Source organism: Buteo buteo, chromosome 18 (genome assembly GCF_964188355.1).
Source record: "Buteo buteo chromosome 18, bButBut1.hap1.1, whole genome shotgun sequence".
Taxonomy (NCBI): Eukaryota; Metazoa; Chordata; class Aves; order Accipitriformes; family Accipitridae; genus Buteo; species Buteo buteo.
The window spans coordinates 29544452-29556666 of record NC_134188.1 but is presented as its reverse complement, the minus strand read 5'-3'; the positions used below and the strand labels follow the sequence as shown (position 1 = coordinate 29556666).

The window sequence follows — 12215 nt, the reverse complement described above, 5'->3', positions numbered from 1 at the left end:
AGCAGTCTGATCCCCTGAGAGCCTTTCTCTGGTGGGGGAGCGGGGAGAGCAAGACTGTGTGTTTCCCTCTCCTGTGGAAATACGAGAGGTTTCAAAAGCAGCCGGCACATTTCACTCCTCCCTGCCACAGACTTGCATCAAGGCAAGAGGGGAGGATGGAGAAGAGGGGCTGGTTGTTAGGACATGTCGTACCGTCCCTTGGGAATAGGAGTCAGCTAAGCCTGCCATGAGCTCTGCCCCAGAGATGGAGGGCAGTCACAAAACCCACGCTGCCGCAGGGGTGAGCAGCCTGCGCTTCTCCAAGTAATCCAGGGCTGCCCTCTCTCCCCTGGTACTGCTAAGAAAAATAAATAAATAAATAAACCTAAGTATTTTTCAGCTGGCTGCCACTCTGCCTCAGCAGAAATATTTTCTGCCGTGTCAGAACTCTGACACAGCATAAAGCAGAACGCTTGCTCCTCAGCCAAGGGCTGCCTTATCTCTGCACAGCCGGGCTCCTGTTTGTGCCGTCTGAGCTATCGCCCCACCGCAGCCCCGTGCTGCAGCTGGGCTGGGAGAGGCTGCCATGACTCAGCACCCTGCTGTGGGTGCCCAGGGCCGGTGCAAACTCATTGCACTCAATTTATGATGGGAGAGCCTGCCACAGCAATACAGCAGAAATAGCTAAAACATCCCACTGCAGAAAACGGGCTTGAGTCCTGGGCACGGGAGTGACAGCCCTGTCTGGCTCTGCCAGGCAGGCGATGCTGGTTTCAGAGCTGTCTTTCTGCCTGGATATCTGAAGAGGACGCTCAAAATAAAGTGTCCCTCTGGGCTGGTGTGAAACAGGGTCTGTGGGGCGTTCCCTGACCTCCATCCTCAGCTTAGCCCCACAGAGAGGCTGTTATTTGGGACTCCTTAGGAGAAAGGGGATCTGCCTAGTGCACGATGCCGGGATGATGGCTTGGTGCTGTGGAGAGCTGAGCAAAATTAGTAACAACCTTCAGGCCAGTCCCTGATTCACCCACAGGTCCTGGGACCACAGAGGTGCTGGGATGAGCTGCTGAACACCAGGGCCTCTGGCAGGGCAGCTGGAGAGAGGCTCTGCCAAGGGCTGCCCCAAGCACGGGGTTTTGGTGCATCACTCAGGGCAGGCGGCTGCTCTCCCACACGAGGGGTACACAGTATAGGCAGCCCTCAAACGGCCACTCAGGTGCTGCCCCAGGTGCCGTCCCATTTTCAGAGCCACTTTTGCTACGTAAGTAGTGGGTGCCAGGCTGGAGTGAGGTCTCCCTTTCTGCCTTCCTAAAACCAAGTCCCAACACAGGAACAGGTCTGGCTCTGTCCATTGCCAGCATTAACTTCTTGAAAGGCATCAGGGGAATGTAACCCATACAGAAAATGTGTTCCTGATCCAGCTGGTCCTCTGCCACAAACAGGAGGAGAAAAGTCCTTGTCTGAGCTCAGCAATGCACTTCTTGGTCCCATAGGAGCCCTCCTTGCTTGCTCACAGGGACATTTTTCATTAGCAAGTGCCGTGGGACTGTGAGATCTAGGACAAAGCTCTTATGGCTCCCATCTACTGGTGGGGGCTTTTTTCAGGGGGGGTTGTCTGTGATTAAGGGAGCCAAGGAGGTGGCTGGTGCCTGCTCTTGAGATTTGGTGCCACGTGTGCCTTGAGAACACTGCAAAAGCCCCAAGATTTTCAGAGGCAGAGGTTTCACGCCTCTTGTCTAAGGTCCTGAGGATGGTCTCCAACCTGCCTGGCATGTCTGGGCTCCCTCCCACAGGGATTTCCCATCCCAGCCTGTCCCACAGCAGGTGAGCCCAGACCCTCTGCGCTCAGTGGGCTGATCCTGACCATCTGTGCCAGCACCTATCCAGCTTTTCGGCTCTTCCCTTTCTGGGCCTGTAAAGCATCCAGGGTCCAGCCCTGCGCAATCGGTCTTTCTGGCCACTTTCTGCTCTCCTGAACTGACAGCTGTGAGTTTAAGCCCTGCATCAGCAGAGCTGCATTTGCAGCTGACTTGTCAGAGTGCAGAGACACCGGGACAGCCCCCAACTCCAGACACTCTTCGTGCCTACAGAGCCACAGGGATAATGCAAACCACCAAGGATCAGGACTTTGGGATTAGCCACAGTTCAGCTGAATTATCAGCAAGACATAGCAGAGCAGTTGCACTGCAGGATTTTAGTGTGTGACCACAGGGACGCGGTGTCACAGGCAGGGCTGCGTCAATGCCTGAGGGCTTTTTGCTGTGTAGGTTTCCTAACCAGGGCACTATAATTCATGGCACTGTGTTATCCCGTGGTATTAAAATCACTTATTTCATCTGCCTGGGCAGGAGAGCCCAGAAGGGACCTTTTCTGTGGGTCTGATTTTCCATCCCTTCCTCTCTCCTCTGCTCACCTCCTCCTCTGGCATTGCCCAGGGGCCCCGGGGGACACACATTTAGGGATGCCCACATTGCTAGAGGAGCAGAAGGGGAGGGCTCAATGACTGAGCGTCGGTTCCCATCCTCCTGATCAGCTCTGTTGGTACACACTTTGCTCTGGCATGAACCAGAGTGCCTCTGGGCACTAGGCATTGATGAAGGAGATCCTGAAATCCTGTCCTGTAACACCTCTCACCTGCCCTAAGAGAAAAAATGATAAGAAAACTGAGTTTACCCCATAGGTAGCAGGGCTGCACAGTGGCGTGACTAGCAAACGTCGGCAGCTGATATGTGGAGAAGGCATGCCTGTACAGCTGTCCATACACCAGCATGCAGCAGAAACGGACCCCAGCCCCACTAATAATGGAGCCTGTTTCTGCTAAATCCAGAGGCAGAAAACAGGCTGTCACATCTCGAGCACAACCGGGCGCTGACTTTTATCTCGGGTTGCAGTGAGGGTGGTGAAGAGCTATCTGGCACAGGGCTTGCAGGGTGTGGGCGGCAATGGGCTGCCCGCAGGTGATAGAGGGGGAGCTGGGCATGGCCAGGGCGGTGGGTCCCAACCAGCCTCTGTCAGGCTGATAGCTGGGTGTCATGCTACAATGCCGCGGCCGGGGATGCTACGCCAGCCCGAGCATGGCAAAGCAAGGCAGAGCAGGGAGAAGTGGTGCTGCAATGGTGCAGCACGGTCCAGCAGCGAAGGTTGCACGGTGCTGCGATGGAGACTCATCACACCCCTGGTCACAGCTGGAAAGCCCCAGCTGGGTCCCTCACCCCCCGCCCCATTGCTCTTCCCCTCTGCACCCCGGGAAGTGCTGCACCCACCATGTCCCTCACTCCAGCTGTCCCACGCGGGTGTCCCCTCCAGCCCAGAGCTCGCATGGGCTCATTTTGCAGCCCAGAGCAGAGGCTCTGGTAGGAAGCCACAGGTTGGACCCTCTTGCCAGGAGCCTGTGTCCCTCTTGTGCTGAGCAGATGAAAACCCCAGTGAGAGTGAGAGTGAGGGGTAAGAGCAAACCACCAGCTTGGTTATAGACAGGAAAAACACTGTCTTAAAGGAGACTGTCTTGGAGACAGCTCGTCATGAATAAAAAAGTTGCTTTTGCCTATTTCTGGATTGCTTTTGCCAGAGTTCTTTTGTTGAGGGATAACTCAGAAGCTGTTTAATTAAATTTTTAGCTTTTCCCTGAATATCCTGGCTCATACGCCTGACCTTGTGCCCCTCATCCCTTCACTTCGCTCAGCTCTGAAGCCCCCATAGCCTATGACACTAGACTGGCTTTAGGGCTGGGTATGTCCTGGTGAATCCCTTTACAGGGATATAGGGACAGGGATGTATGAACAGGGACAGGTCACATCTCCTACTGCTCCCTGGAGGTCCTCTGTGCACTTCTGTTGCAACCAGCTCCCAACCTCCAGACAGTGTCACCTGAGACCCAAATTTCAGACCCAGGAGATTTCCTACAAAATTGAAGCAATACAGTAAAAGGCCCTAACACAAATAAAACACTGAGGCCCCTGCTTGCATGCTAAGTCAGTCATTATGTGGCATGAAATTCAGGCCAGAGCAGTCAGACCAAGGGATGCTCCGCACCTTTTGGAGTCAGGCCTAAAGGGTACAAAGGGTTAAACCTGGGTCCTGAAATTAGCCAACCATGTTAGGGGCAGAGAGGCATTCATTTAACCTGCAGTTATACTTTCCCTTAGTTTATTGTTATGGCACAGAAACATTTTGAAATGTCTTTGTGTTGAAAGCAGAGTGCCTCGGGCGATGAGCCACAGCTAAATTAGATAAACTCTCCTTGTAATAACATCAAGCTCTCTGCCTGCTTGCTGTAAAACTCCAATCTGCTCCAAACCTCCACCACAGTCATCTGTACCTCTTCTGTTCGTGGTCTTTCCTATTCTTCCTTGCCCTCCTAAGGAAAAAAATTGCATTTTCAGAAATTCTGCTTTCCTGTTCAGGCTAGTGACCAAACAGTCCCAGCCAGGGAAAGTTGTATAAATTATGGTGATTCAGACCAGCCTGCTGCTGCTCTGCATTGCCCTGAATTTGTCATTGACCACGTCCTGAGTGGGTTCAGGGCAGCTGCTCTGCCAGTTTCCTTATGGCCTGTGAGCATTTGGTAAGGCTTTGCTCTGGTCCCAAATTTGGGGTTCACCTGGACAGTAGCCTGAAGTCCCCTTTTGCCCCAAGCACCATTTCTGGAGCAACCCTTTACAAGGTATCTGCATTAGCAGTGTGGTGGTGGGAAGTTAGCTCTGGCCTTCAAGTTAAATCAAGGCACCAGTGCTAGACTGGACAGAGCCAAAAGGACCAGTGGGGTAGGAGAAGGCTGAAGGTCATATATGAATTTACAGCCCAGAGTGGCTGTAAAAGTTCATTGCTATTATGGAGACTCCACATCCAGAGGCGTACAAGTCTCTGATATGACCCTAACCCAATTAGCTGGCTGGTTCACCTGCTATTATTCCTTCTCTATGAGTGCCCATCCTATGGGATTTAAAGAGTTTAAAGAATTACTGTGGATATAAAGAAGCCATTAAAAGGAATCAATACAGAAAAGCAGCACCAAACGAGCTGGAATAACTTCAGCCTCTCTTCTTCCTCTCTTTCCTCTGCCTTCCCCCTTCCCCTCGGCTCTTTGTGACCATCGTTAACCATCCCATGAGGAAGCGGTCCTGCCTCTGCAACTGCACCAGCAAAACCAGACCCTGAATGGGTCAAAGCATGGGACCAGAACCTGAGGTTTCCCACTGCAAGCCACATCTCTGCCTGCTTTTCTGCAGAGTCCAGAAAAACAGCATTTATTAACCACAGATTCTTGTTAATAGTAATACTGTAGTTAATACTGTCTTCTAAGCCTCTGTGTTTGATGTTGTCCTGCTTGTCCCAGCTTCACACTCCTCCTGCTCTCTGTCACCCCTCCCCAAGCTTTTTCAGGCTGCTGGCTCAAATGTAGAAGAAAAGCATGATTATCTTTTCTTTTGTAAAGTTCAGCTTTGCAGAGCTGAAAATGAGACTCCTATTGCAGATGAGGCAAATGCATTGCTAATAATAGACCCAGATGTAGCTTGGGTTTTATTTTCAATGTGGGTCTGCCAGGAAACGCAGACTACAGGATGACAGAAGTAATAAATGAAAGGCCATGCTAGGTCATTTATTGTCATCCCCCAGCTGAGTGTACAGCTGTTTTGGCAAGCTCCGTGCTCAGTTGTATGGGCTGGCTGATTCACATGATGGGAATATCTGCCTGTGAATTTAGGGTTGCACATATTTGATTTCACTCTTTGAGTCCTGTCTTATTGAAAATTGACAACTTCTGAAGTCTTCTGATCTCCTTAAGAACAGAGGGCATGTGACCGTGCATCTGCTCTTTAGGTGAGGAACTAAAGCAAGCACTGGCCACCTGCACGATACTTTTATCTGCACTGAGCAGCCTCCGCTCCACATTGTGTTATCAGACTGCTCTGGTGGCTCACTTGCTGCTGAAAGGGGCCTGTGGGCCTTGCCTAGGATTCAGAAATTTAAAGAAATGAATAATGCCTCCTAGGATCCTGCAGCAAGGAGCTGAAACGTGAGTACAGATGTGAACCACCCCAACTGGATCATAGTGACGGGCTTGTGCCACTGCTCAGTGTGGCTTCGATGAGATCAATGGACCAGTATCGATCTGTAACTGGAACGGCTCGGAGGTCTGGATGAAGCCTCCTAGACTGCCTACAGACAGACCCAAAGTCCCTGGTCTTGTCAGGATGCCCTTACACCTCATGCATCCTGGCTTTGCCTTTCTGAGCACAGGAGCACAGCTTCACCTGAAGGCTGAAAAACAGGAAAACACCAGTGTAGTTCAACAGGAAAGTGACACCCAGAGCCAAAAAAAAGCCTTTGGTCAGACCTTGAACTGGTAGAAATGGATGTTGCTGGTCTGGTTGTAACATGGCGGGTCCTGCTATCCTTGTGCAAGGCATTAGATTTCTCATCAGGGAGAGGCCAGTGAAGTGCTTGCCTTGTTAAAAGAGCAGAGGAGCCTGGCCCCAGTCACAGCCTGTCCCGGCACTGGCATCCCACACAGGTATTCCTCGAAACCTGGAGCACGAGGAGGTGATCTCTGTTTCATTAACACCAAGCATGGGTGAATATCTGTGGGTGTCCAGCACACGGTTCAGATGTGGAGGAACTGGACTGACAGGCTGATGTTTTCCACACTTTTGCCTGATGAAAGGTGCCTGCTTGGGAAAACAGGCAGGGGCTTCTCTGCTGGTCTGTGTGTCCAGAGCTGCAGAGTTGCGGACAAGGGCAACAGCACTCAGCATCCCCAAGAGTGTGCTCCCGTGCAGAAGGGTCTGTGAGGTGCCTAAGCTCCTAAGTCAGGTCATCTCTCCCCTCAGAGAAATATCCCTCAAGTTTAGAGAGCCTGTAAATCCTGCAGAGGACTAAAAGGTTGGGTGCTGCTGGCATGAAGCCACTGTTGTAAAGCACCTTTCACATGGGTCAGTGCCTGCTGCAGGCTGCGGGGCACTGGGTGGCATGGGCATGGGCACTCCTGTGGTGAGCAGGCAGTCACGGGGGGAAGGAGAAGGAGATATTGTGTCCTGAGCCTGCCTGTTAAGCAAGTCACGGGGCTTTTTCCTCGAAGACCACACCTCACAGCGGACTGACCACTCCATGGACAGACCGACCCACTGCTGGTGGGGACCCCCACCCTGGTCCCAGCCAATGACCCCACAGTGCAGGACGGGGAGGAGCTGCCGGCAGCGGATAAAAGCCTCCGCGGGGTCCGCAGCTCAGCTACGGGGTCTGTGTCCTCCTGCAGCTCTGAGCAAAGCCGCCTGCCACCATGGTGCACTGGTCAGCCGAAGAGAAGCAGCTCATCACCAGCGTCTGGAGCAAGGTCAATGTGGAGGAATGCGGTGCCGAGGCCCTGGCCAGGTAGGTCCAGCTCCCGGGCGTCTGCTCAGCTGCACCCTGGACAGAGAAACCATGGCAATTGCATTGGGGAACATTAATGTCTCTGTATCTGCTTGTGTTCCCCCTCCATCTCTCCTCAGGCTGCTGATTGTCTACCCCTGGACCCAGAGGTTCTTTGATAACTTTGGGAACCTCTCCAGCCCCACTGCCATCATTGGCAACCCCAAGGTCCGCGCCCATGGGAAGAAAGTGCTCACCTCCTTTGGGGAAGCCATCAAGAACCTGGAAAACCTCAAGGCGACCTATGCCAAGCTGTCCGAGCTGCACTGCGAGAAGCTGCACGTGGACCCCGAGAACTTCAGGGTGAGCTGTGCTTGGGGCTTGACCACCTCTCCCTCCATCCTGCAGAGTATCTGAGTGCCTGGAGGGTTTCAAACAAGCACAAATAACACATATTTTAGTTACTAAACAGAAAGTGGCTGGCTTGGATGGAAATTGGGGGAGAGGCAAAGGTCGGGCATTTGATAATGCCAGGGAAATGCCAGGCTCCAGGCTGTGAGGGGTCTGGGGACAAATATAGGGAGTTGCCCTGAAAGCCTGGAGGCTCATGCCAGCATGCCTTGAGAAAAGCAGGAGGAAGATGCTGGGAAGCCGAGTGGGGCTGAGTGTGGAGAGCATGGAGGGAAGTTCTGCTGTGTCGGTGCCATGGGCAGCTCTCCCTGGCACCTCCTGGCCCCAAGGATGGGGACCACTTTGTCTCCCCTTTTTCCAATGCTGGCAGACAAGGGAGGAGAGGGAAAAGCAAGTGTGGGATGGTCAGGGGCTGGGCACTGATGGGAAGAGATACAGACTGGGATTAGAGACAGAGAAGACAGGTCCGAGCCTGGGGACAAGGTCAGCAGATGAGGGAGAGGAGCAGGAGGGGAATGAAGCAAAAGAGATCAGGGTGCAGGGAGGTGAGAAGTCACTATGGGTGAAGAGAGGGAGCAGTTCAGGCTGGAAGGGATTGAGAGGGCTGGATGTGGCTGATGGCCTCTGTTTCTGTCTCTGTTTAAGCCTGACTTAACCATAAGCCTGGTGATGTAGCAGGTAGACCTCACACTCCCCCTAACTCTCTGCTCAAGTAGGCATTGAGTTTCACAACAGAAAAAAAAATAAAAAAGGACAGAAAGTGTCTGGAAATAAAGTCTAGAGGCAGGAAAAAGCAGGTGTGAGAAGAAGAAGAGGCAGAGTAGGTGGATACTGGTGCATATGGTCAGCACAGGACTATTTTCCTGCACAGAGAATTCAACTAAAAGAGTCTCCCTGGGCTGCAGCCCCCAGGACCCACCAGAGAGCTGGGGTCCCTCTAGCCCCTGGGTCCTGTGTAGGGCGGAAGGGTGCTCAGCACCGTGCTGACCTGATTTCCTTCCTTCTCCTCTCCAGCTCCTGGGAGACATCCTCATCATCGTGCTGGCCGCACACTTCACCAAGGACTTCACCCCTGCCTGCCAGGCCACTTGGCAGAAGCTGGTCGGCGTGGTGGCCCATGCTCTAGCCTACAAGTACCATTAAACCCTCTGGAGGCAGATGTGTCTGTAACAGTCAATAAAACCCCCACATTTTCTGGACTACTTGGTGTGCTCCTGTGTCTCTGCGGCTGCCTGTGGGGTGGGAAGGAGGGAGCAAGGGGCATGAAAGGGGGAAGGTGGGCTCCGGGCTGCTGGGAGCATCATGCTCCAGAAAGGCAGGCAGGCTGGCCAAAGGGGAGACTACTTTTCCTGGCTCCCTCCGAAAGGCATCAGCCTGCTCGCTGCTGCCCTTTCCTGCCTGCCCCGCGGGGCTGGTCCTGGACCTCCATGCACAAAGAGATGCTGGGGTGCCCCTTGCTTACGGAGCTCTAGTGGGACATCTGGGGATACTGGCCTCTAAACCAGCAATGGGCACGCCCCAGCCCACCTAGTACCTCTGAGCTTGCTGAAATCACCAGGGAGGGGGGGGTTTACCGTGAGATAAAATGGCCATTGCAGCATTTCTGCAGCAGCGGTGCAGAGTGATGGCTGGGATGCTCGGGCAGGGCTGGGAGTCGTGAAGTGCCCAGAGCACAGTGAGCCATCAGCTTGGTCCTTAGCAGTTGGCTCGCGTTCAGGACCTGACTTCTGCCTTGCCCTCTGTTACGCCATTTCAGTGAGACCCAGGTGCTCGCTGTGAGCCCCAGGATTTCTGCATGGTGCAAACAGCCTTTTGGAGCCCAGAGTCCCTTTGAAGTGGTTCCAGCCCTCCATAGCCTGACCAAGGCAGGGCTGGCTGATGCACATTCCCATTTTGCTGTCTGCTGCTTCCACTACAGGGGGAATGAGTGAGCTCCTGTCCTCAGCTAGGAGACCACGAGATGCTGGCACAGAGCGGGATGAGCCTGGACAGGGCTCTTCAGCTGGGAAAGGAAGATCACAGCAAATAAAGCAGGAACAAAGACACCCTTGAGACCTACTGGCTTAAGACACAAAAAATTGCATGTTTTGGAGGAGGCAGAAGAGGCTGGCCTGGATCCAGAGCAGCAGAGGCTGGGTACAGCTGCCACTCCTGCTGATAAGGGCTCTGGTAAAGCTTGGCACGGGACACTGCCTGCTGCAATCAGAGTGACCAATAAATTCTGCTTGTTTCAGAAAAGCTGTCACTGTAGCTGCCTTTTGTCATCATTGGGATGGTTTATCTATAAAAAGGAAGGTTGCAATCCATGGAAGTGTGCATGGCCCAGTGTGGGGACAAGAGATGAAGAACGACTTAGGAGATCTTCCACCCACACCAAAGGGAAGAGCTGGCTGGAAGGATGCTTGAGGGGAGAGTCCTGAGCATAGTGAAATCCATGCCAGGCAGACAGCAAAAGGGCCCCTAGTTTTCCTTTTGGGGATAAGCATGCTGCAATGTATTGCTGTAGGTACACTAGGGGAAAGGAGAGCTCCTTTTGACTCTGCAAACTGGAAAAAAGCTACAGAAATTGCCTCTATTTGGCCCATCGTGATGAACATTTCCCCTCCCACCCTGTGCCTCCAAACAGCCCCCTCAACAGACAACCCCTGCGCTGGGAGCTCTGAGCATCCAAAAATTGCCAGCCAGGCCTCTGCCCCCAAGCCATAGAGCAGGTGATTTTAAAATGTACTTAAAATGAACTCTTCCTTATAAAAATGGATGAGGTGGATGGATTTCCTGGAGAAGCCCCAAGCAGAGCACAGGGCTGGGACTGTCTGGGATGTCGTGCCTTTGCTCTTTGCCAAGTGCTTCTCTGCTGTCTCCCAGCGTACAGGGCTGCATACAGCGAATGCTCGTGGCGTCCTGGCCGAGCTCACCCTGCCGTCCCTGCAGGCACCTTCAGGGCTGTGTCTGCTTGACTGTGAGCTCGTGCCTCTGATGGTGTTACGGACCGCTGCCTGACTGTTGTAAACAGCCTCTGGGCCTGCCCAACATAGCAGGTTTCCTTAAAATGTCTTTGCGGCTGACTAATCTTAAAACTAAAAAGCGCCTGGAAGTCTTTCACAGGGAGTTTAATCTCATGTTTTTTCCTCCTGTCGGCTGATAACTGGCCTGTGGCACTAATGCAATTGCTGGAGATGATGTGAAAAGCACTTTGAAGGAATCACTTGCCAGGACAGGACGATGTTCTCTGGTCAGGAGATGCAGCTGCCCACAGCAGTGAGCGAGGAGGAGCTGTGTAGGCTGGGGAGGGACAGAGCTGAAGGAGAAGGAAGGAAAGATAAGGTAAAGCTCAGCAAGCCTCAGGAGTTGTTCATCCTTTGCTTCTTCTCTTGGTTTAGCATCTCACCTCACACCTGGGATGGGCATTTGAAACTGCCCTCGTGGGATGGTGCATCCAAGCTGCTTTGGTGCTGAGGTGATGGCACCAGTTCACCAATCCACTCTGCTAATAAGGAATCTGGAAGCTGTGGCCGCAGAGCAATTTACTGATGTTACAGCCTCCTCATTTCTTATGTCCATATTAACTGAGAGGGCATGTGCATGAACCAAGTTGTACATAGCAGAACTAGAGTTGCAATTAGAGAATTTAGTTTAAAGTCAGGTCACCAATTACAGCTGAAGGCAGAGCTCAGTACCTGACTGTATTGCAGGCTTCTTGCGTGATTTTAAGTGCATCAATGCATCCTACAGTGCATCAGGACCCTGTTTGCAAAATTATGCTAGTAAGAATACTTTTATTCTTTGACAGCCTCCCCTGTTAGTAGGAAACACCGTGGATCGAGACGCCCTGTCAAGTAGGAGGGTGGAAAACAGTCACCACTTTCAAAGATATAGTAACTGCAGGGAGTAATGGTATTGACCAGAGCTAAGGCTGGAAGAACTTACTGACAGTTTTATTTGGAGCACGCAGATAAGAGACAAGATAGTGCTCTTCAGATTTGCAGCCATGGTTGCCAAGAAGAAGACAAGAGGACAGACCTCATTCTGCATGCAGTGAGAGATCATCCCTGCAAGGCTGTTTCTTAGGGCTGAATTATTTTATGTGAACAAGCAATCTGATCAAGACAGCTCTACCAACAGTAGAAATGCTGCTTTGCTGGGACAGCTTATTTCTTTTGGGGTATGAGGTATGCTGTATATCAAAAGAACTCTTTTTTCTAGTATAAGCAGTATCTGCACTCAAGAATTTGTCAGTGGTAGTGCCTGATACAGCAAAACCATCAAACTTTTGCCATGCAGACAAGGTTTTATTGCATATTTCTGCTAGCAGCCTGAAAAAATAAGCATGGTTGCCTGTTTGGTTCTGCCTTTTATTTGGTGTACACCCCACTTCTGATTTGGTCAGGCTCAGAACTGTGCCCCAAAGCCACCCAGTTATTAGACTAAGAGACAGTCATCAGCCCCATACAGTAACAAGGCATTCGAAATCTAAAATA

The 12215-nt window shown here is 52.1% G+C and overlaps 1 protein-coding gene across 3 annotated transcripts; it reads left to right on the top strand.

Moving 5' to 3' along the window:
- The first annotated feature begins 5109 nt into the window (after positions 1 to 5109).
- Positions 5110 to 8937, top strand: LOC142041485 (hemoglobin subunit rho). 3 transcript variants are annotated; one of them, XM_075050374.1, is made up of 4 exons: positions 5110 to 5796; positions 7232 to 7347; positions 7467 to 7689; positions 8752 to 8937. In XM_075050374.1, exons 2-4 carry the CDS (start codon positions 7256 to 7258, stop codon positions 8878 to 8880), a joined length of 444 nt encoding a protein of 147 aa, XP_074906475.1. In that variant the 5' UTR covers positions 5110 to 5796; positions 7232 to 7255; the 3' UTR covers positions 8881 to 8937. The 3 variants fall into 3 exon arrangements, with proteins under 3 accessions (XP_074906475.1, XP_074906473.1, XP_074906474.1); XM_075050372.1 differs by lacking the exon at positions 5110 to 5796 and adding an exon at positions 5805 to 5992; XM_075050373.1 differs by lacking the exon at positions 5110 to 5796 and adding an exon at positions 5805 to 5992 and having other exon boundaries at positions 7055 to 7347.
- Positions 8938 to 12215: the final 3278 nt, after the last annotated feature.